The following is a 25,308-nucleotide window of genomic DNA, read 5'->3' as shown; positions in this document are numbered from 1 at the left end:
ATGTGATCTTTTCCAACAGGGAAGGTCAGCAAACTATGATTGTGTATCAAGCCAGCAAGTTGGAGTACTAACTTCTAATCATAGAAGAGAAGGAGAATGGCTATCATGGAGTAGTTTAGCAGTGTCTGCTATAGGGGTGAAATTTTGGAGTTTCAGGTTAGGTCTCCTAGAGCTGCTTCTGATTAGGATTTGGATAATAGGAACTCATTGGAAAAACGAAGGTAGGAGGAGGGGGAGTCGGGCTTCCAGACCAGCAGAATGATAGGATATTGGTATCATTTCTCCATTGACCCTGCCGCATCTTAGGGAGACAGGGTTTCTCTAATAGCCTGGAGTCCTTCCTGAGGCCTAGGATTTTGAAACTGCTCTTTTAGGGCTGATTTGCAGAATTATAACTGGCATTCTGTTATCTTTCTCACCTTCTATCTCTGCCTTCAGGCCTGAGGCCCCATTCTAGCACTAACACAGAGAAGCGGGGTGAAATAACCTGATATGTTAAGGAATCTCCGAGGTTCCTAAGGTGCAGGATGAGAAAGGAAATGAGGTTGGAGGAAGAAGGCACGGACTTTGTATCCCAGTAAAGGTCTTAACTATATTCTGAAGGCCACTAATTCTCAAAGTGCATAGGACATCAGGGTCATCTATGAACCTAGTTAAATATGCAGATTCCTAAGCGCAACCCCTAGAAATTCTCATTCAGTTTAAGGGAGTGTGAGGGGGGGATGGGAAAGGTGGGGCTGCTTTTAAAGTAGGCCTTCCAGATGTTTTCAGTGTCATTCAACTGTCCTTATGTTTTGAGAAGCCATCAGTCTAGCAGTGCTCTCAAACTTGCTTGCTTCTGAATCACTACCGGAGCTTACTGCAAACAGAGATAGCCTGACCCCCCACCCCTGGGGAAGCTGATTTGGCTCCAGTGAAAGTTTGGGCACATTTCTAGCCTGAGCAACTAGATGAGTGAACTGCAGTCCTATTTTCATTCTTTTCTAGGCAGAGACTAACTCATTTTTTGTAAAGGCATTAAGCCCCCTGAAAATTGTTTGTGACCATAGATAAAGTACACTTGGATTTGAACTATTGTCAGCATTTGTACATAGAGGCTTATTAAAACAGGCATATTACCCATCAGAGTAGTAATTTAAGCCAAATGAAATTATCTTTGTTGAATTAAAAGCTATGTATGTTGAGCTTATCTCCAGAATTGAGAATTGTATGTGGGTGTGGTAGAAACATATGCATGAATGACCGTCTTGCTCCATTGACCATATTTAGGGATAGTCTTTAATTTGTAGTTGGTAAAAAATCCCTAAGTGTAGTTCCCCACCTGATGAGTCACTGTTTGAAGATCATTTGCCAGTTTGGAGTCTATAGGCATGGTCAATCTGCCTCTCCATTGCAGGGCCCGGGCTCCCATGCCTGTGGCTGTAGTTACATGGGTAGGGTGTATTGTTTGAGTCTGTCCTTCTGGATATGCTTTAAGGATTTCCTTTTTAAACTTTTTACCCACTTTGGCTTGCCGATTTAATAGTTGTTTGGAATCTATTCAGGGAGCATTTCCTTGAATTTTAGAAAGGTTAAATGAGGCTTTCAAAGTCGCTGATCTCTTTGAGTTTGTAAAATAGCCTGTCTTTAATCCCCTCTCCTCCATACCCAGGGCTTGATACCTTTTCTTGCAATACTTACAAAAAACACAAAACAACAAAAACCTTTTAAGAGAGTATGGAGCCAATATTTAAGGAAGTCTGCATTGCTCTGAGCTAATTATTTGTTTTGAAAAGATATATAAGAGAATTGCACAAGAGAACTAAATGAGAGTATTTCATTACAAATATAAGGAAATAATCTGTTTAGGAGGAATTACAAATAGTATGAGTGTAGAGGTATGATTAAGAGGGCCAGGATAAAACAGACTTTAAAAACTTTTAACAAACTTCATGTTTTGTAGATGAATTCTTGTATTAAAAATCCCAAAATTCTTCTGTTGAAATGTTCCATCGAGTATCTCTACAGAGAAGAAACTAAATTTACTTGCATTGATCCTATTGTGCTTCAGGTAAGAACTTACTGAAACAATGATCCAGGGGGACGTTTGTGCACCGTAGCGTGTGCAAAGTCTTAGAATTTTATCCAGCTGATTAAATTGGATGGGCAAAGAAACTTGAGTGGATTTGTTTCATCAAAAAAATTTATTATAGGGGCACCTGGGTGGCTCAGTTGGTGATAGCATCCGATTCTTGATCCTGCCTCGGGTCATGATCTCACGGTCATGGGCTCAAACCCCTTGTATGAGTGTGCACTGACAGTGTGGAACCTGCTTGCGATTCTCTCTGTCCCTCCCCGCTTGTGCTCCCTCCCCCCCCATAAATAAATAAACTTTTAAAAAATTGAAAAAACGTATTAAAGTGTTATAAAAGACATTTTTATGTATTACTTTGGAAGCTTACCAAAACCTCTGTCACTCTTTATTTTTATTTATATTTATTATTTTTTTAAATGTTTATTTTGAGAGAGAGAGAGCACGGGCACTTGCAAGCAGGGGATGGGGCAGAGAGATAGGAGAGAGATCACACTAGGCATGATCTCATGAGTGAACATGAGATCATGACTTGAGCTGAAATCAAGAGTCAGACACTTAACCAACTGAGACACTGAGGCACCTGTCACTCCTTATTTTTAGAGTTTCAAAGTGTTAAGGGGAACCTACAGCTTTCTGGGAATATGTGGGAGAAAAGTGAAAATCTAAACTCCAGCCTCTGTTTCCACTTGGGTTATTGATTTACTTAAAGTATTTTTCTAACTTACGAGATTCCCAGGGGCAATAGCTGGTTTTTCATATAGCCTGTTCTACTAAACACTTGTTTCTGGAACACCAGTTACCTGGTAAAGGGGAGTAGCATCAGGTGGAAGTTGTGTTGGTTTCTGTGTGACTTTTCTTAACTAAGGGGACCCAGCATGGCTGCAGTAGGATCATAAGCCTCATAACCCTCAACTGGAAAGAAGACTCTGCCTCAGCTCAGCTTCTACCAGGCAGGAACCCTTTTGGCTCTATTTTAAGAAATTCAAAGTGCTCTCCTGCTAGAAGGGCTCTCCCCCTGGAGGGAAGCTCCCCTAGCCCCGGACATTTCTTAATGGCTCCCCCGCTCAGAGCTCCATTTCTGGTTGTACCGTTGCAGTTGCTTTTGTACGTTTTAAGTTTTCCTTGAGGCAGCCTCCAGCTGTGCTGAGCTGCCCATCGGGGCTGTCCACGTTCTCTCTCAAGGTACTGATTATTTTTGTTAGTGCACTGGATATGAAGTTACATCGGTTTATAAAGTTTTTTGCCCCAGCTCCTTTTCTATCGTAAACACTATTAATTTTTAATTAACAATTCTTCAGAATGGGAGGTTTTCAGGAATGTGTCTATAATACTATAGTAGAAACACATTCAGTTCCAGAAACATTTAGGGAAAGCATTACCTGAAAATTCATGGGTGACAGGCACATGTTTCCAAGTGTGGGAAGAGCAGTCACTTATGTACAGAGTTCATAGGCACCAAGAGAAGAAACCGAGTTGTGGTGTATGGAACTGTCCTCTATTGCTTAATGAACTCTGTTACATGGGGCTGTTTCCTCTTTAGAATTCAGCTATGTATATGTGAAAATCAGGGGTTCTGCCTAGATCATACCATCCCTACTGTCTGATGTTCTGTGCCTTCTCAGTGGTGACCTGAAATAAGGAATTAGGGGAAACACAATTATTGTGGAAGCTCGGATTCTTTGATGCTGGGAATTTTCTTGATCACTACGAAAGGGTCCATGAAAGACTTTTATAGGATCAGATCACAACTGCATTGACTGTAAGGCTTATCCTGATTGTATTTGTTAAAATGTATAAAATTATAGGTCTTATAATTGATGGATTGGGTACCTGAAATCCACAGGTAATTATTTACAGAAACTATATACTTAAATTTATCCACTCTATTTTAACTCCCCTCTTGCAAATAGGTTAACGTACTCAGGTCTTTTTGTGTTCGAGAAGTTTGCTCTGGGCAAACTTGTATTTAAGAGACATGAATTAATTCACATAACTAAAACATCTTGTTTGTGCTTTAAAACATAGTTTATCATACCTCTAATACCTGCCCTATAGAAGTTTTTAGTTTGAATTGGTATAAATTATCAGCTTATTTTTTGTCCTCCTTTTTTGTTTGGTCCAATCCATGTGGAATAAGCAGAGAAGAAGCTGACATTTTAGTAGATACAGGCTTCCCTCAGAGATACTGCCAGTTTGGTCCCAGGCCATGGCAGTAAAGCCAGTATTGCAATAAAGCAACTTAAGTGACTTGTTTGGTCTCCCAGTGCATATAAAAGTTATGTTTGCACTGTACTGTAGTCTATTAAGTGTGCAAGTAGCATTATAGCTAACAAAATGTATATATGAATTAAAAACACTTTATTGCTAAAAAATGCCGACCATCATCTGAGCTTTTCAGTGAGTTGTTCAAAATCACTGATTGCAGAATACCATAACAGATATAATAATGAAAAAGTGGAAAATACTGTGAGAATTTCCAAAATGTGACACAGATATGAAATGAGCAACTCCTGTTGGGAAGATGGTGCCAATAGACTTGTTTGACTCAGGGTCGCCACAGACCTTTGATCTGTAAAAAAAAATACCTGCAAAGCACAGTAATGCAAAGCATAATAAACAGGGCATGCCTATAATCAGAAGGAGGATGAGTGACAAAGGGCAGGCAGGTGATTGCCCTGTGGCTTTACCGTGTCTTCACAAAGCTGGCACTGCTTTTGAAATCATGAAATTTGGAAGTTTTGGGTTTGAGAACAAATGGCTAAGAAAGAATTCTTGAGACATTTTTGGTACAAAGAGGTGGTTTTGTTACAGCATGGGGAGAAAGAGGGAAACAAATGAAATGTAACTGAGAAGAAGGAGCTGCACTGGAATAGTGAGGAGTGACTTATTGATTCTATACTCGTTTAATTAATGAGGGTTAGGGATAGCATAAGACTTCAAGGAATTTGGAAGCAAGCCTTTCTGGACCTTGAGGGACTAGCTGCTGTTAAGGTAAGATTACATTTAGTCTTAATAAAACATAAACATTAAGGCACTAAGGCAGCCCCGAGTTCCTTGAGGAAGGTCAGAGTGTGCATGTTTCAGGTAGCAGTGAACTGTAAGCTGTTAGGAAATTTAAGTTATGTTTCTTTTGCCTTTGTTTCCCTCATCACTACTAGGTCTGTTGGTCTGCTGCTGCTCCATTCCATGCTCACGGCCCGCTTCCTCATATCCTGTCCTTGCTGGGCCTGGCCCAGGCCTCCTTTTAACATGGTGCTTCACGTGCAGTCATGATAGCTGATTGTAGTTGGGACTGAGAGGAAATGTATTTGCCATCCCTGTGCCAAAGGCCAGAAATGTAAAATATCAACTTATTCTAGTTATACGTTTGAAGCTGCACAAATAAAACCATTGAAAATGCCGTTAAATGACCATTTAGTAAGTAGAGTAGGAAATTAACATGTTTCAAGGGAAAAAAAATCTTTCGTTAATAACAGGAGATTTTGAAAATGTACGATTTCTGTCAGTAAACAGAGCAAGGTAGAAATATACTCCGTAACGGTGGGTCCATTACAGGGAATAGGCCCATCCGTTGTTGGTGGCACTGATCATAAATACAGACTTGGTTCAGAACACACTTTGGGCATGTGGAGCAGAAGTGACAGACATGGACACACATTCAGGTGTCTCCTGCCTGGAGCCCATAAATTTTATGAAACATCCAGTGATTTGTATTGTTTTAACTCTGGTCGTTATTTGCAGTTCATTTGCTTTGAAAATAAGCCTTCGTCAAGAAATTATATTAAGCGTGGAAACCATCTTGACAATAAACTATTTGTAAAAAAAATAATAATAATAATAATAATAAATTTAAAAAAATAAAAAACACACAAAACAAACAAACAAAAAAAAAAGAAATTGTATTAAGTGGTATTATTAATTGTATTAAGTGGTATGTTCTCAGTAGAAGATGATCTACTGGGAGATTGAAATGAGGAAGAAGCTGAAGTAGCATCTGTTAGAGAATTATTTATTCCTATACCCAAAGAAGAGAAGAGCTACTCTGGTTAATTTCAGAGTGTAGTACAGGGAATCTGTATTTCAAGAATTAGAGATTGCTTTCATTGGGGAGTTGGGAGGTTAGGTTTTATTTGTTTTTTTGAACCTCTGAGAGTGAGCTAATTGGATTCTTGGCCTTCATGATATTAGTTATTAAGAACTGAAAATCCTTCAAAGTAAAATTGGCGAGTCAGAAAATGGGATTTCTCCTGAAACTCTTTTTTATTAGCATAACCAACAGTTCAGAATTATGAATAACATTCTTGGTTGTGTTTGAAGTAACTTGCTTATGGACTTATTTGTAGATGAAGAGAATTAGTCAAACTCTCCTGATATTTTAATATCTGTAGGTCTTGAATTGTACCAGGTATAATATTTTTGATGTGTTTTTCCCTTAGGAAAGGGAATTCCTGAAGAATTATGTTCAGCGAATAGTTGATGTTCGACCCACGTTGGTTTTAGTTGAGAAAACAGTGTCTCGGATTGCCCAAGACATGTTATTAGAACATGGCATTACTTTGGTCATTAATGTAAAATCAGTGAGTGTTCTTATTTTTCTATCATTCAAAAAATCTCAGTTTTTAAATTTATATGAATCATATTGATCTGCAGGGACCTTTGATTATCTGTTCACTCTTCCATATATGTTGAAAGTAGGACAGTAAGTATGACAGTCACTTCATTATTTAAGACTGGAGAATCTTAGACTGGAAGAAAGTGTAATTAATTATATAGCACTCGTTATAGTTGTTAAGACTAAAGGTGTAATAGATACTTAGTAATAAGTAGTATTTGTTGAGCCTTTCTTGTGTTTGGGGCATTGTACAAGTAAAAAATGCTCTCTCTCGAAAAGTTATCTCCTCTTCAGAATAGAGGAGACTTCTAGGAAATTTCCCTCCTTTCCCCCAGTATCCTGGGCCAGGGCATGATGCTTACATACTTTTTGATACTGTTATTATATGAGTCTGGTTTATTTTCGGGGGAACATACTGATCACTGAGCAACTTTAACCTAGAATCAAAAAAATTATTATATAATTAAAATTAAAGAAACTAATTGTGAGGTTTATATCTAAATTTTTCCTATTTTCCAGATAAAATTTACTAAGAATTTTATTCTTCTCTAATTTTGTAATATAATGCTTTTCTGTGTTCTAGCAAGTTTTAGAACGAATCAGTCGGATGACCCAAGGTGATTTAGTAATGTCGATGGACCAGCTGCTTACAAAACCCCACCTGGGCACCTGTCACAAATTTTATATGCAGATATTTCAGTTGCCTAATGGTGAGTGATCTTTAGCATAGAGGGACCTGAGATTGGAGAATTGAAGAAATGAGTAGACTCATCCATACTACAATGTTTACTTTGTCCTAATTTCTAATCCATTAATTATGTTTAGTTACAATACTAAAATCTATTAGCAGTGGTTAAAGCAGGATTGGCAACTGTGGTCTAACTTGAAAATTTTTCTCTTGTAGAGGTTAAAATAATTAATTCTGTCTGGGCTTTACGGAATACCAACTACATCTTCTTAAACTTTTTATATGTTTATTTGTAGAGCAAACCAAAACACTGATGTTTTTTGAAGGCTGTCCACAGCACCTGGGCTGTACGATCAAGCTTAGAGGAGGCTCTGATTATGAGCTGGCTCGAGTTAAGGAGATCCTAATATTTATGATCTGTGTAGCTTATCATTCTCAACTGGAAATCTCCTTCCTCATGGATGAATTTGCTATGCCTCCTACGTTAACACAAAACCCTTCCTTCCATTCTCTGATTGAGGGGCGGGAGGATGAAGGGACCATACAAGAGCCATTCAGCGGAAGTCCCCTCCCCCGGGAGCCTGACATTCCTCCGGAATTTCTGCCCTCTGATGAGAGCAGTTTGCTGGAATCAAGGATTGCGTTTGAGAAGGGTGACCAGGAAAATAAAAGCATTCCACAGGATGTGGCATCCCTGAAGCATCAAGAGTATGCCCCGACGGCTTGCCCGGCGGGGATCCCCTGTGCTCTATTTCCATCGGTCCCTGAATCATTGCTGCCGCTCCATGTGGACGACCAGCAGGATGCCATGGCCATTGAGCAGCCGGAGGCTTTGCAGCACACAGATGAGCTACGGGACCCCAAAAGCCAGATGAGAGCCTTTAGAGACCCTTTACAGGATGACACTGGATTGTATGTTACTGAGGAGGTTACGTCTTCTGAAGATAAACGAAAGACTTATTCTTTGGCTTTTAAACAGGAATTGAAAGACGTGATCCTCTGTATCTCCCCAGTAATCACATTCCGGGAGCCCTTCCTTTTAACTGAAAAAGGGATGAGGTGCTCCACCCGAGATTATTTCGCAGAGCAGGTTTACTGGTCTCCTCTCCTCAATAAAGAGTTCAAAGAAATGGAAAGCAGGCGGAAGAAGCAGCTGCTTAGGGATCTCTCTGGCCTGCAAGGCATGAACGGAAGTGTTCAGGCCAAGTCTATTCAAGTGTTGCCCTCGCATGAGCTAGTGAGCACCAGAATTGCTGAGCATCTTGGGGATAGCCAGAGCCTGGGTAGGATGCTGGCTGATTATCGGGCCAGAGGAGGAAGAATTCAGCAGAAAAGTGCAGACCCTTTTGCTCATTCAAAGGATGTACCTGGTACTTCAAGTGGCAGATCAGGAAGCAAAACTGATGGTGACGAGGAGAAAGGGTTGATTCCGAGTGATGCAGTGTGGTCGACAAAGGTGAGGCGGACCGCTTTGGGTGCTTGTGTGGGTTTAGAAAGTGCTGAAGAACTTGCTGTGGCAGGGTTAGGAAAAACCCCCACAAGTATGACACATTGCCTGCAGATTTATTTATTAAATATTTCTTCTTATAGGTTTTTTTTTTCCCCCCCGAGTCTGTTGGCTCATGAATTACTTTAAAATATATAAAGCAGGATAGGGCACCTGGGTGCCTCACTTGGTTGAGCATCTGACTCTCTCTGCCCCTCCCCTGCTTGTTCTCTCTCTCTCCCTTTCTCTCTTAATCAAATAAACATTTAAAAAAACAGTATAATGAAACTGAATTTTGAATGTTTCATGCTGAGTTCACAATAAAGTAGGAAGAGCTTTGCAGTAGGGGGAAGGGTGGAGCCATGGAGACTTTGTGGCTGGGGGACGTGGGTGTGGTGTGATGTATCCACGATCCTTTTCATGATTGTGAGGGAGAGCCAGACCGCAGCTTACTGTGGAAAATGGATGTGTTTTTAGAAAATGTCAGATGTATATATTTAGCATAAAACACTTTACGTTATTCAACTATGATGGCGCCCTTATTCGTTTTAAACAGAATTTGAGGGGAAATTAAGATTTGCTTATGGACATATTATTGATAGTGGTTGTAGTAAAGCTAATGAAAACACCCATCTCTAAATGAGGATATGAAATTGTTTAATAGAATAAATAAAAAGATGTCTAATTTCACTGGTAGTTAGGGAGGTGCTAAATAATAATGATGCATTATTTTCTGTTTGGTACACTATTGTTTGTGAGATTGGCAAAAAAGGAAAGTGATAAGAGCCATGGTTAACATGGTGTGAAAAAATACCTATAATAAATTTTATGCAAATTTGTGTTTATGTAAACTTATAGAAAATGATAGGGAGATCTGTTTTAGTTTTCATACACAGACGCACATATACACACCTATGGTCCAGGATTCCAATCTTTTTTAAATTTTTTTTTTTTTTTAATGTTTTATTTATTTCTGAGAGAGAGACATGTGAGCAGGGGAGGGTCAGACAGAGAGGGAGACACAGAATCTGAAGCAGGCTCCAGGCTCTGAGCTGTCAGCACCCAGCCTGATGCGGGGCTCGAACCCACAAACCGTGAGATCATGACCCAAGCTGAAGTTGGATGCTTAACCGACTTAGCCACCCAGGCACCCCAATCTTTTTTTAATTTTAATTTATATTTATTTATCACATTTTTATTTAAATTCTAGTTGGTTAACATATAGTGTAATATTGGCTTCAGGAGGAGAATTTAGTGATTAATCGCATATAACACCCAGTGCTCATCACAAGTGCCCTCCTTAATACCCATCACCCATCTAGCCCATCTAACCCCATCCTACCCACCTCCCCTCCATCAAACCCTAGTTTTTGTTCTCTGTTGTTAGGAGTCTCTTATGGTTTATTTCCCTCACTCTTTTTATCCCCCATCCCCCATTTCCCATGTGTTCATCTTTTTTTTTTTTTTTTAAATTCCACATATGAGTAAACTCATATGGTCTTTGTCTTTCTCTGACCCATTTTGCTTAGCATAATACACTCTGGCTCTTCCATGTTGTTGTAAATGGCAAGATTTCATTCTTTTTGATGGTTGACTAACATTCCGTTTTATATATATATATAAATGTATATAATATATATAAATATGTATATAATATATATAAATACGTATATATATGTATACACACACATGTGTATATATACACACCATATCTTTATCCATTTGTCATTTGATGGACATTTGGGCTTTCTCCATAGTTTGGCTGTTGTTAATAGCACTGCTCTAAACACTGAGGTGCACATGCCCTTTTGAATCTGTATTTTTGTTATCTTTTGGGTAACACTATCTAGTAGTGCAATTGCTGGGTCATAGGGTTGTTCTGTTTTTAACTTTCTGAGAAACCTCCGCACTGTAGACACTAGAGTGGCTGCACCAGTTTGTATTCCCACGAGCAGTGTGAGAGGGTTCCCTTTTCCACATCCTTGTCAACACCTATTGTTTACTGTGTTGAAGTGTTAAAAAGCAAGTGTTCTATGTAGAGTCCTCCCATTTTTATAAAAACAAAATTACCTGTGCATTCGTATGTGGATGTTTTTGTGTGTACATGTGTGTGAGCTAGCAAAAAGTGTGCATGTTTTTAACCATATAGGCAAAGTGATCACTTTGGGAGGTGGGTGGCTTCAGAGGAGGTGAGGCTATAGGTACTTCATGAATTTCTTCACTTCCCTCTGTACTATTTGATTTTCAACAGAGAGCAGATGTTGCCTCTGTAATGATCAAGAACAGGTATAGAGTATAAGTAAATACCTGGGAATTTTGATTTCTCAGCCATCAGTTCAGACTTTTTTTTTTAATGTTTATCTATTTTGAGAAGAGAGAGCAAGAGAGAGAATACATGTGCTTGCACACAAGCAGGGGCAGAGAGAGAGAGAGAGAGAGAGAGAGAGAGAGAGAGAGAAAGGGGGAGTCCCAGTCAGTCTCCATGCTTCAGTGCGGACCTGCCCCAGGCCCGCTCTTGTGAGTCTGGGATCGTGACCTGAGATGAAATCAAGGGCTGGATGTTCAACTGACTGCGCCGCCCCAGTTCACACTGTATCATATGGACTATTTAGTCGACTGTTTACTTCCAAAATGACTTAATGCACTTTTATAATAAAGAGTATTTAAGAAAACAAGCTAGACATCTGTTTGTATTTTAAAGTTAACTTAAGGTTTTTGCATCATTTTGTCTCAAAAATGAACTGCTCTTCTTCCTTATATTTAGTTTCTGGTAGTTTTCAGCGTCCCCTGGAGTCCTTCCAGTGATGCCCAAAAAGGAATGTGGTGGATGTTAGAAGCCCGCTTCGGGGTTGGAGTGTGGAGCCACTTGGGGGTGCTCACCCGGTCCTTGTCTTCCAGGTGGACTGTCTGAACCCTGCGAACCACCAGAGACTGTGTGTGCTCTTCAGCAGCTCTTCTGCCCAGTCCAGCAACGCCCCCAGTGCCTGTGTCAGCCCCTGGTAGGATTTGCCTCTTGCACTATTGCGCTGTATTTAAGAACAGAATTCCAGCAACTTCAAAAGAAAAATCAGCTATTAGGATCTGGTTTTAGGTACACAGCATGGTGCTAGTTATATGGAATTGATAGAACTTTTAAACTTAATTTAAAACTGAATTCTGAGTAGATTGATAGAAAAACATTTTATAATGTCATGAATTATTTGTTTCAAATGATATGATAGTCACAAAAGGCTAGTTACTGCATAGTTTAGTTTTAAAAGTGCTGTGGAACGTAGCTGCATGTTTGTGGAGCACCGTTTCTGTGACAGAATGTGTTCTGCATTTAATTTTGGTCGCCAGAAGCACTCATGTCCCCCAGTGGGGTGAAGGGTCCTTCCAGAGCTCTAGTGTACAGCACTAGCAGACTGACTTGGGGCTGGGGACCCCACAGAAATTTTCTCCGGGGGTTTACGGACTCCTTAGGTCAAGGCTTGAATAAGGTCTGGGTTACAACAGGGCTGTAACCAAAGTCTCTTATTTGTGGGCATTCAGAAGTTAGGCGTAACGTCAGGGATTGGCTCTCCCGGAAGAGTCTGAGCTGCTGTCCTTCTTGCTCAGTAAAGGTGTGAGGACCAGAGAGCAAGAGGCAGGAGTCCTGTTTTCTGGGGATGGAGCAGAAGGGCTTTGTGGAGACTTTCGTCTCTTCCTGGCTCATGTCCGTTTTACTCATTTAATATTACTGTTTCTGCATCCTGATTCAGGTTGATAAGATGCTAATGGACTGGGGGTGGATAAGGAGCTAGTCCAAACCAGTTTATCAGCTGAGGTCAAACCTGTTCTAGAAGACCAGAATATTACCTACTCTAATACTGCATTCTAGGCACATCTAACAAGTAATCAGTTTGTAGTCTCATGAAGTATCTTTGCTGTGTGGCAATTCTTACGATACGTTCCAAAGAAATGTTGTCTTCTTCTAGGATTGTAACAATGGAGTTTTATGGAAAGAATGATCTGACATTAGGAATCTTTTTAGAGAGATACTGTTTCAGGTAAGAACAAATTTCCTTATGTTTCATGTATGCTTTTCAGATGTCCCGGATTTCAGTCCAAAACGTGAACATGAGTTGGAGTATTGTGTGGCCTTCACTGTGATACCACACATCAGTATACCTTACAGAGAAGTAATTTGTTTCACATCCAACCCCAGGATATCTTACCAGTTCATTCCTCAGTCTTTGATTACGCTGCCATTCCTAAGACTTTATTTTAGGATGTTTATCTTTAGAATGATTGAAATGAGAGGCAGGAGAAACATGAGGACAGCGAGACCTGGGTTTAAGTCTTAGTGCTGTCACCTGCCACTTACATGATAAAGAGCAGAGGAGTTTTACCAGTCCTCTTTGCAGGGAAGAACAAGCTCTAGGGGTGTCATGGACTTAACTAGGCAAAAAAATGAGTTGATGTTTTAAAAATACTGAGCAAATACAAGGTGCTCAATGCCTAGAAACTGTCACTGAGCTGTAGCTGAAGACAGGAGGCTCAGCTGCAGGCTCTGAGCGATGTGAGTGGTCCCCGGCGCAGACGGTCCACCCGGCAGTGTGAGTGGTCCCCGGTGCAGACGGTCCACCCGGCAGTGTGAGTGGTCCCTGTGCAGATCATCCATGGGCAGCATGACTCGAGAGGGGATACTGCTCTTTCTGGAGACAGGGCCTGATTAGCCAGTGTTCATTCTACATTGCTCTTTGGTTTCATGGTTAATGTGAGGACTTTCTCTTTGTCAAAGGCCTTCTTATCAGTGTCCTAGCATGTTCTGTGATACCCCCATGGTGCATCATATTCGGCGCTTTGTCCATGGCCAAGGCTGTGTGCAGATAATCCTGAAGGAGTTGGACTCTCCAGTACCTGGATATCAACATACAATTCTTACCTATTCCTGGTGCAGAATCTGCAAACAGGTAAACGTGCCCTGTTACTATAAATTTCATACAGCATTATTTATTGCTTTATTTGCATAACTTTTTTTGGAGGGGGTGGTCTATACTACTTTGGATTTGTTATTTGTCATCGGGCTCTTATTTATTTTAATTTCCAGTGCTGTGTATTCCATTTAATGTTTGTTTATTGAAGGTTCCGTTTTAGAATTTATGTCATTAGTATAAAATATAAATACCTTGTTCAGCAAAATTATGGAGATTATATTTTGATAGTTCTCAATTATGCGTATTAATTCGGCACTTATTTAGCATCCTCTATGTGCCAGGGACTGTGTAAGGGCGTGGTATGACTCCTGTCCTCTGGGGGAGGAGAAAGGCTTGTAACAGTAATTACAGTACCCCAGGGTGTTTGTGTCTATTTAAGCCTATACCAATATTTCTATTTTAAGAGATCAGCTGAGACCATGTTTAAATTGATCTCTACTAGTTTTCATGTGCCATGTGAAAAGGACCTTTTTTTTTTTTTTTAAATATTTTTTTATTTATTTCTAAGAGAGAGAGAGAGACAGCATGAGCAGGGGAGGGTCAGAGAGAGAGGGAGTCACAGANTAAAAGATGTGCCCCTTTCCTTCACAGGTCCTAAGTTTGTTTTTGCTGTGTGAAGTTCATGAAGTTCTAGGTTAGGTGTTCCCCTTCTTCCCTACACCTGTTCTTCCAGGATATTTCATTTTATTTATTTATTTATTTAATGTTTTATTTATTTCTAGGAGAGAGAGAGAGACCGCGTGAGCAGGGGAGGGTCAGAGAGAGAGGGAGTCACAGACTGAAACAGGCTCCAGGCTCTGAGCTGGCAGTCAGCACAGAGCCCGATGCGGGGCTCGAACCCACGAACCGCGAGATCATGACCTAAGCGAAAGTCGGACGCTTAACCGACTAAGCCACCCAGGTGCCCCGTAAAAGGACCATTTTTGAGAAAAGGACCATGTGTTCTATTTCTTCTTTTGTTATTTAACTCTGGAGGAAATAATGGGTGACAATTATGCTTTCAGTATTTACTTTTCATCCAAATTATTTGCAGCAAGCATATGCCAAGTTTAACCTCATTGGCTTATTTTTGGAGTGTGCTTTTGGAAGGCACATATGAGAATTATAGATAAAATAATAGTGTGACCTATGTCAGCCTCCATAGTGAGGAAGGCAAAATCAAAGTCTGTTCCTTCTACAGTAACAAACATGTAACCATGAAATCATTTCTTGCAATGATCTGTCTTAGCTTTTATACTTGTCTTAAAGGAATCAGTATGGTTCCTGTTAGTATCCAGCTGGTGATACTTTGCTGTGGGATATGTGAACTTGTATGGATTGAACAGTGAATTAAATGATAAATTATATTTTTATATCTTACATGCTTTCTTGTGTATAGTTTCTTTTAAAACAGAAACTTCTGCCTTTGGGGTTATGTTAGAAAGGAAAAGGTAAACAGTTTTGTTACACAAAAATGAAAAATCTCCATGTGTCACAAAAGTTATGATATGACCAAACAGTAATATACTTCATGTTAAATTCCTGTAAGGCATGATAATGAAAAAAGGCCAGTTGCATACAAATGGCGGGGAGACGCATGCACATACATTTGACTTGTTAGCAGAGAAATGTAAATAAAACCAGTGAAGTGCAATTTTATTTTGTTTTGTTTTTAAGAAATCACATTTCAGAGATTTATAATTCCTGAGATTGGTAAACATGTGGGGAACTTGGTACACTCAGACACTGTTGGGAGATTGTGTAAGCCGGTACACCAGTTTTACAAGACAGTGTGGCAAAAAGTCTCCAAGACCACATAAATATTCATGCCATTTGACCTACCAGTTCCCACTTTTCTTAATTTATTCCAGGGAAATAATTATGGATATTTGTAAGTATATATTACACACGAACTGTCATACAAGATAGTTCGTTGGAGCATCATCAGAGTAAAGAAAATCTTGTAATGTCTTATTATGTACCTCAATAGAGATGGGTTTAAAGTGTCCATATAATGGATATTCTATGGCCATTAAAATCAAGTTGTATAAGACATTTTATGTGGGAAAGTATTTATGATGCATTGTTAAGTAAAAATAATACAAGGTTTTGAAACTAATTATAGGAAAGACTTTTTATTTACAAGTATGCTGGCTGGGTACTGTCTATGGATTCATTTATGTATATCTGTATGTGTATCATGTACATAAATATATGTACTCATTCATGGGAAGTAAAAATAGCAGTATATGGATAGTGGTGGGTCATCAGTGATACAGCATCCCCAGGTATCCCTAACTCTCCCCACTTGTAAACATTTCTTTTCCAGTTTTCTGCAGTCAGAATATATTAGATATGCACTGGAAAGGAAAAACTATTTTTTAAAAAAGAGATTCTCAGTATGTGTTTACATAACAAGCGATTTATATGAATTTCAGGTAACGCCAGTTGTTGCTCTTTCCAACGAGTCCTGGTCCATGTCATTTGCAAAATACCTTGAACTTAGGTTTTATGGGCACCAGTACACTCGCAGAGCCAATGCTGAGCCGTGTGGTCACTCCATCCACCATGATTATCACCAGTATTTCTCCTATAATCAGATGGTGGCATCTTTCAGGTAAGAAAGTGACCTTATACATAGTCACCTAGTCCCTAGAAGGATTCTGTCACTAACTTGAGTTACTTTGTGGTATGTGTTGTCCCCCACCCCCACCCTTGCCAGTGCAGAGGGTCATCCTCTGCTAAGAGCTTTCAGTGTGGTCATTTTATTTAATCCTTATTTTAAGAAATAGGTATTATTATTTCCCTCACTTTTGAGCTTACAGGTCACTTAGAGAGCTAGCAAGGGATGAAGTCGTGATATGAACTAGTAGATTTGCTGCTGTACATGTTCATCTTAACCACTGCTTTAAGTATTTTTTTTCTTTCATGGTTTATTATCAAGTTAGATTCCATATGATACCCAGTGCTCATCCCAACAAGTGCCCTCCTCCATGCCCACCACCTCCCTTCTCCTCTCCCCCGCCATTAGCCCTCAGTTTGTTCTCAGTATTCAAGAGTCTCTCATGGTTTGCCTCCCTCCCTCTCCCCAACTATTTTTCCCCTTCTTCTCCCCCATGGTCCTCTGTTAAGTTTTTCCTAGTCCTCCTATAAGTGGAAGCATATGGTATCTGTCTTTCTCTGTCTGACTTCGCTCAGCATACCACCCTCAAGTTCCATCCACATTGCTACAAATGGCCAGATTTCATTCTTTCTCATTGCCATGTAGTATTCCATTGTATAGATGAACGACATCTTCTTGATCCATTCATCTGTTGATGGACACTTAGGCTCTTTCCATGTTTTAGCTATTGTTGAGAGTGCTGCTATGAACATTGGGGTACATGTGCTCCTATGCATCAGCACTCCTGTATCCCTTGGGTAAATTCCTAGCAGAACCACTGCTTTAAGTATTGTCAGGATTTTTGCTAAGACATTAACTAGCGTAAGGTTAATTGGATATTCCAGACAGAGCTAAAATCACTAGTTCAAAGAATGGGTACATTGTGATACTAAGTGATCTGAGAAACCCTTCAGGCTCTGCCTTCTAGATATATCCGGAAACTGAACACTTACCATCTCCACCACTCCCACTCTGGACTGAGCCTCTGTTGCCTTTCACTGGATTATTGCAGTGGCCTCAACCAGTTTCCCTCTGGCCTTGCCCCCTGCAGTTCGATCTCAACAAGAATCAGAGTGATTTCCTTAAATGAATATCTGCTTAGGCCACTTCTCTGCTGTAGACCTTACTGGGTGTCTGTTTCAGTGAGAGTGAAAGCCGGAGCCCAGTCCTACTCTGCTCATGCTCTGGCTGCTCGGTACCTCCTCTGTTCTCACCTCCTCCTCCTGTCCCCTCACTGCAGCCTCAGTCGTATCTGGGAGGATCCTGCCTGGAGCCTGGTGATTGCCCTTCCCTCTCTGAACGCCCACTGCCCAGATACCTGCCTGCTTTTCCTTGCTTCCTGGGGCTTTGTTCACATTGTACCTGCCCTGCTTCCTCACCCCAGCACTCCGTTTCCCTGTCTTGCTTTAGTTTTCTCTGTAGCACTTACTGTTTGATATAGTGTATATTTTAAGTATTTATGTTGCTTATTCCCGAGTTTTCTTATTTCTGAATCATGAGGGCAGTAATTTTGACTCTTGTTTATTGCTGTGCCCTCAGTACCTAAAATAACATCTGACCCAATACAGGCTTTCAGGGAATACTTATAATTAGAGCTTATTTCCTTTGGGAGCAAGAGCTTTAACCATGAACCTACTGTGTAGGTAGGTTATAGCATTTATTGGACAACATAAACTCTTGGGTGGAAAGGCTCACGAGGGACTGATAAGAGTAAAGACTTGTGAGGAATCCGCAGGAGCTGGGACACTGACTTGCTTCTAAGCTAATTGTAGAAAGGGGTCCCTCTCATTCATAAGGTTTATCTCAGTCACCGTTACTTAATAAGCACATGAGGTAGCCTCAGGCGATAAATGATAACATCACAGTACAGTGAAGAAGTAAACAAGACAAAAACCCATCTAGAGTTGGAGAGGTACTTCTAATGGTTGAAGTTGTCTTCAGTATTTTAATTGTTTTAAAATGCTGTTTTACAGAAACTTTTTTTTATGCCTCATGGGATTTATGCTTACCTCTACTCAAGATATTACAGTATTTTTTACTTTTCTACTACTACTTGTATTTTTTCTCTCAGTTATTCTGCCATTCGGCTCCTTGAAGTATGTGTTCCACTCCCCAAGATATTCATTAAACGTCAAGCCCCATTAAAAGTGTCCCTGCTTCAGGATCTAAAGGACTTCTTTCAAAAGTGAGTTTTAGTTTTTTTGATCATCTTTTTTTAAAGATTTTTAAAAAATCTTAAATATTTTAAAATGTCAGGTTTGTTCATGTAGCTTTTTTTGAAAATAAATATTTTTCTAAATATATGTTGCAAATGCCTGTTACAAAAAAAGTTAAGACTGCATAAAAGTACAAAAAAGAAATCAAACTGTCATAGACATAACAGCTGTTAAAATTTTGATGTATATCCCTTTAGGTCTTTTTTGTTTTACAAAATTGTGTATGATTCTTAATTAGGTAAAATACAGTTAAAATTTTGTGTGTGTTATTTTTCTTTTGATGAGAGTTTTGAAAATTTAATTCCAACTTTTCTAAAGTGTTTAACAATCATGTTTTTATTAGAGTTTCACAGGTGTATCTTGCTGTTGATGAAAGACTTGCATCTTTGAAAACCGATACATTTAGCAAAACAAGAGAGGAAAAAATGGAAGATATCTTTGCACAAAAAGAGGTAATTAATGTCTCTGACAGAAATTCAAAAGTTAACTGTTAACTTATCAGAAGTTTCTTTGGCAGGCAGGGTGTGTCTCATATCTGCCTGGATTGTTTCTGTCGTGTAGATGGAGGAAGGTGAGTTCAAGAACTGGGTGGAGAAGATGCAAGCCAGGCTCATGTCCTCCTCGGCAGACGCCCCCCAACAGCTGCAGTCTGTCTTCGAGTCCCTCATTGCCAAGAAGCAGAGTCTCTGTGAAGTGCTACAAGCTTGGAACAACAGGTGTGGCTTAGGTGCCTGGGGCTTCTTTAGTGTTTGGACAAGATTCGCTCTGCCATCATGTTTTTAATGTAAAGGACTTTATTAATAATGGATGTTACATTTTGCTCTCACGTTGTAGAAGTTTTAATTTTTCTGCCACCACCCCCCCTTCACTATTTAAAATATATATGCTAGTCATGGGGCATCTAGGTGACTCAGCCGGTTAAGTGACCGACTTTGACTCAGGTTATGGTCTCTCAGTTCATGGGTTCAAGAACTGCTCTTGTCAGGTTCTGTGCTGACAGCTTGGAGCCTGGAGCCTGCTTTGGATTCTGTCTTTCTCTCTGCCCCTCCTCTGCTCATGCTCTGTCTCTCTCTGTCTCTCAAAAATGAATAAATGTTAAAAAAAATTTTAAATATGTATGCTAATCTTTAGATCTTTTGTAAAAATTAAAAAAAAAACAAAGATGAGAAGAGCTTTCAGTGCGGTTTCAAATCCTGAAGAGTGTGTGTGCTTATTGCATGTGATATAACTGAATTAGTGTTCTGTGGAGTGATTATCGGTTTTTAGGCCAGGACTTTCAAGTGTGTTATTATTTTCTTAATGTTTGTTTGTTTATTTATTTATTTTTGAGAGAGAGAGCACAAAGAGGGGAGGGGCAGAGAGAGGGGGAGATACAGAATCTGAAGCAGGCTCCAGGCTCTGAGCTGTCAGCACAGAGCCTGATGCGGGGCTCAAACCCACGGACTGTGAGATCATGACCTGAACTGAAGTCAGACACTTAACCTAAGACTGAGCCACTCAGGCTTCCCTCAAGTATGTTATAATTTAGACCTTTATTTAAATGTTTATTTGGGGAAATATTTTCCTTTAATGCTTATTTAGAAGTAGGGTTAGATTATTATAGCATTTCTTTATTGAGCACTTGCGTTATGCTAAACAATAAGTAAGGCACTAGGTGGACATTTAGTCTTTTATTTGGTCTTACGAAGGCTACAGTGTAGGAGGAAGCAGTATCTCTAACAAACCATGGCATTTACCCAAGTTGTGTAGTTACTAATTATCAGAGCTGGTTTTGAGCTCAGGTCTGTTGGTCACTCAAGCTAGTGTGTTTGGGTTACATGATACTGTCTCTTATAATAACTTGCTGTTCTTTTATAACTATAGTCCTAGGTTCTTTTATAACTAACAGCCCTTGATTAGTTGACTGGAAATAAAATAAGTTATATATAACTCAGTTATATATAATTTTAATATCTTTTGCAATCAAAACAGGAAATCTAATTGTTGTGATATCACAATGAATAAAGAGAAAATTTGTAAATGTTATTCAGGATACTAGAAACAAACTATTCTCTTCTCCCCAACCCCTTTAATTATAGATTGCAGGACCTTTTCCAGCAAGAAAAGGGTAGAAAGCGACCTTCAGTTCCTCCAAGCCCTGGAAGACTGAGACAGGGGGAAGAGAGTAAGGTAATGAAATATAGTCTTTGGTCTTTCATTGATATAAATACTATAGTTCATTTCAGTTAAGACACAGTTACTACTACGTAGTAATTTGATACGTAGATTTAGTAATACTAAGTTGTTTTCCATTTTGCAGTTGTGAGGTTTTAGAGAGACATGCCCTGTGTTAATTTTTTATCTTGCTCGAAATAAAATTGTTCCCATTCGTTCATTTCAAACATTCATCAGAAGCTGCTGTCTGTGGGCATCACTGGGGAGAGCATCATGGTTACAGCAGGTCTCTAAGGGAGAAGTTTGGGTGTTCAGAGTGGATAAGGGAGCCCTACTTTATTTTACTATGTAGTTTTGTGTGTTTTTTATCTCTGCTTAAGTGAGAAGTTTTCCTTGAGGGTTACTTCTGCACATTGATTTAATTGGCTTTTCTAAGTCTATTAGTTTTCTCTTATTCCATAACAAATGACCACAGACTTTGTGGCCTAAAGCACAAGTTCATCTTTACAGGGCTCAGGAGTCTGGCACGGTGTGGGATCTCTGCTCAGTCTCCCATAGCTCCAGACAAGATTTGGGCCGGGCCGTTATCTTACCTGAGGCCAGGGTCATCTTCCAGGATCATCAGGCTGTTGGTAGAGTTTAGTTCCTAGTGGTTTTAGGACTGAGGTCCCACTTTTGTTGCTGGCAGTTGACCAGAGCCCATTCTCAACTCCTAGAGGCTGTCTGCATTCCTTGCCGTGAGCCCCCTTTCATCTTCAGGGCTTACAGTAGTGGATCGAATCCTTCTCATGCTTCAGATTTCTTAGCTCCTCTTCACTGACCTCTAGACACAGATTTAAAGGACTTGTGTGATCAGATCACTGCTTGGATAATCTCTCCTCATTTTAAGGTTAATGGATTTGGGACCTTGAATACATCTGCAGAATCCCTTCACAGCAGTATTTAGATTAGTGTTTGACTGAATAGCTGGGGATGGGGCCTGTGTATACCAGGGGAGCAGGATTCTTGGGGGCCGTCTTAGAGTTCTGCTTATCATACTAACAATACTTTCAGATAAATTATTAATGTCAGAGGGGTTTGAAAGGATTTTTTTTGTACAAGTATGTAATGTCTATAGAGAATTTTTCATGGAATGATAAATTCAAGTGCCTTAGATCTTTATTGTTTAGACATATATAAGTGAATTCTCCCTTTTTGTCTCATAACTGTAGGAATCACTTTTCCTAAAGTTAAGTAAGAGTAAGGGTTACCGAAGGTGATTTGTGCATTGGTACTTGCCAGGTAATCTAGGGCTGGTAATGGCTAACACAGACTATTAATGGCCTTCCCATTTGCCCATAGAAGAAACTGCAAAGCTAGTGGTGTAAGACTTTTAATTATAATATGTGCAGAATTAAAAATACAAAATTATTTAGCAGATGATCATCTTTAAAAAAAAATTTTTTTTTTAATGTTTTATTTCTGAGAGAGACATTGTGAGCAGGGAAGGGTCAGGGAGAGAGAGGGAGACACGGAATCCGAAGCAGGCTCCAGGTTCTGAGCTGTCAGCACAGAGCCCGACATGGGGGTTGAAACCATGAACCGTGAGATCATGACCTGAGCCGAAGTCGGACATTCAACCCACTGAGCCACCCAGGTGCCCCCAAATGATCATCTTTTTGAAGACTTGAAAGTTGATTTGAAAATCTATAGCACTGCCTGTATTTTCATTTGATAACTAGTTTTTGAGTACTTTAGGTACTATTCTAGGTTCAAGGCATAGTCGTGAACAAAGGTCATAGTCGCTATCTTTGTGGAACATTCACTTGTCTAATGTGGAGGAGACTGACAATAAACCAGTGGATAATAAGCTTTTTTTTTTTTTTTTTGGCAAGTGACTATGTTTTATTATTTTTTTTATTATTTTTTTTTTACAAATAGTTTATTGTCAAATTGGTTTCCATATAACACCCAGTGCTCATCCCCACAAGTGCCCTCCTCCATGCCCATCTCCCTCTTCCCCCCCACATCCATCAGTCCTCAGTTTGTTTCTCAGCATTCAAGAGTCTCTCATGGTTTGCCTCTCTCCCTTTCCCCCACCATTTCTCCCCTTCTTCTCCCCCTTGTTCCTCAGTTAAGTTCCTCCTAATCCTCCTATACGTGCAAACATAGGATATTTGTCCTTCTCTGCCTGACGATAATAAGCTTTTTTAAAACCTGGGAAAAAATAAGGGAGAAGGAGAGTATTGCTAAGGGAGTGGATGGTGGTGGGTTATTGCTAAGGGAGTGGATGGTGGTGGGTTATTTTATATAGGGTGGCCGGGGGTCTCTCTGGAATGGTGAGCAAATCTAAGAATGTTCTAAATAGACATCTAAGAAATGGCTTTGTAATCAAATTGTACTCAGGGTTTATAGTGATTCTAAATATATCTTACCTATGGATAATGGGACTTGAATAAGTCCAGTGGAAAATAAAAGATTACCAAGTTTAATGGGTAATCATAAGTAGTTCTTAGATTCTTTAATGCTATTAAGTGAGCCACTGTTTAGAGCACTGTTCTCAAAGTGTAGCTAAAGGACCCCTGGGGGTGTAAGTTCCTTTCAAGGGCTCTGCAAGATTTCTCTTTTTCAATTACATATCTGTGTGAGGCTAGATTTTTTTTTTTTTAAATGTTTTATTTATTTCTGAGAGAGAGAGAGCAGGGGAGGGTCAAAGAGAGAGGGAGACACAGAATCTGAAACAGGCTCCAGGCTCCGAGCTGTCAGCACAGAGCCCAACGCGGGGCTCGAACCCACGAACCGTGAGATCGTGACCTGAGCCAAAGTCGGACACTTAACCGACTGACCCACCCAGATGCCCCTAGATTTTCTTATTGTCCAGTCATAGTAACATAGCTCAATAGATTAAGTGCAGAAGACAGAGATATACTTAGCTGTCTGCTAGACATTGAAGTGTTTGTGAAAGTGTAAAACAATGCCACTTTTGCTTTTATTTTATATTTTTAAATTAAAAACATGTTTACATTAACATGTGGGGGTTAATTATTTTTAAAATGAATTAATGTATATTCTAAAACTCTCAGTTTTCATTTTTTAAAAAAGTTTTATTTATTTATTTATTTTGAGAGAGAGAGGGGGGTAGAGAGAGAGGGAGAGAGAGAATTCAATGTAGATTTCACTGTCAGCACAGAGCCTTATGTGGGGCTTGAACTCACGAACTGTGAGATTATGACCTGAGCTGAAAGCTGAAGTCAAGAGTTAGATGCTTAATCAACTGAGTCACCCAGGTGTCCCACTTTTAATTTCTAGTAAGGTAAAAATCAAAAGCTATAACTCACATAAACAAAAGCTGAGCGTCTTAATTCTTTGTGTGTGTGTGTGTGTGTCTTAATTCTTAAGAGGCTTAATAAGGTAAGGGGTACCTGGGTGACCCAGTTGGTTAAGCATCTGACTCTTGTAAGTAAGGATCCGACTCTTGGTTTTGGCTCAGGTGACAATCTCAGGACTTGTGGGTTTGAGCCCTGAGTCGGGCTCTGTGCTGATGGCATGGAACATGCTTAGCGTTCTCTTCCTCTCTCTCTCTGCCCCCTCCTCTGTGCTCTCTATTTCTCTCTTGAAATAAATAAAGAAACTTAAAAAAAAAAATTAACCAAAAAAGAGGCTTCAGGTTAGAAAATTTAAAAAATGTGATTTTAATGTTTCCTTAAGAACAAGGTGTTTACTTCTCTGCAGATAAGTGCAATGGATGCAGCTCCACGAACTATTTCTCCAGGACTTCAAAATGGAGAAAAAGGTGGGTCCTGGAGGCTGTGATCACTTGCCATTGGATTTAAAGAGATTTCTTAGTCTAGAAGATGTTTCCATGGCTAATTTTGAGAAGATTTTCTGATGCAGTCGTTACAGACATTTTTTACCCTTCCTGTATTGTATCACTGTCAGTTTATCCTGAAGTATATTATATTGCAAGAAGATCAGCTAGGATGTAGAAATAACACAGTCTATTAGGGGAAGGGCAAAGAAAAGAAGGAAATTGAATTTTGTTTTGCTTGTTCCCAAGTCAGCAGGTTTCACTGCAGAAATACTAGAAAGTGTAATATATGTGCTCATGTCACTAAAATCTTTTTCTAGACCTAAGCTGTCTTTCACAGTATTTCATTGAATAGCTTGGTGCCATCCTGGAAAATTTGTAGGGACATTTACTTAGACTGTTTTTGTGGAACACGGGCTCACAAATTCTTGACATTTTTCTATTATGATGAAGTAAACTTTCCCCCTGAGAATGAGCACGTGATTTTTTTCCTAATGGTGTCCTGATTTTATTCCCTATTAAATTGAATGAGCTGGTATTTCAGTAGCCAGTTATGGTCTAGTAGAAAAGAATATTGGGAATCAGACTTGGGTGGCCAGTCACAGTGCTATCGCTAAGCTGACTGTGGTGAAGTCCTATAACCTGTTTGGATATTTGTATCTATTTCTATTTTAAAAAATTTATTTAAAGTT

General features: G+C 39.6%; 1 protein-coding gene across 10 annotated transcripts in view; it reads left to right on the top strand.

The window, feature by feature from the left end:
• The window catches only part of PIKFYVE (phosphoinositide kinase, FYVE-type zinc finger containing), an 80,572-nt gene that overhangs the window by 35,632 nt on the left and 19,632 nt on the right, over positions 1-25,308 (top strand). For all 10 annotated transcript variants that reach the window (XM_039240612.1, XM_039240618.1, XM_039240617.1 and 7 more), the window contains 13 exons: positions 1,943-2,050; positions 6,511-6,651; positions 7,270-7,396; positions 7,671-8,830; positions 11,759-11,859; positions 12,817-12,888; positions 13,623-13,794; positions 16,236-16,414; positions 18,531-18,644; positions 19,019-19,127; positions 19,237-19,391; positions 20,754-20,844; positions 24,541-24,601. In XM_039240612.1, the coding sequence (XP_039096543.1) occupies positions 1,943-2,050; positions 6,511-6,651; positions 7,270-7,396; positions 7,671-8,830; positions 11,759-11,859; positions 12,817-12,888; positions 13,623-13,794; positions 16,236-16,414; positions 18,531-18,644; positions 19,019-19,127; positions 19,237-19,391; positions 20,754-20,844; positions 24,541-24,601 (2,590 nt within the window). The remainder of the gene's footprint in view (positions 1-1,942; positions 2,051-6,510; positions 6,652-7,269; positions 7,397-7,670; positions 8,831-11,758; positions 11,860-12,816; positions 12,889-13,622; positions 13,795-16,235; positions 16,415-18,530; positions 18,645-19,018; positions 19,128-19,236; positions 19,392-20,753; positions 20,845-24,540; positions 24,602-25,308) is intronic.

The sequence above is a fragment of the Hyaena hyaena genome, unplaced genomic scaffold (genome assembly GCF_003009895.1).
Source record: "Hyaena hyaena isolate Hyena2069 unplaced genomic scaffold, ASM300989v1 scaffold_180, whole genome shotgun sequence".
NCBI lineage: Eukaryota > Metazoa > Chordata > Mammalia > Carnivora > Hyaenidae > Hyaena > Hyaena hyaena.
Note: the sequence above shows the minus strand (reverse complement) of the source record. Positions and strands in the feature narration are given on the sequence as shown.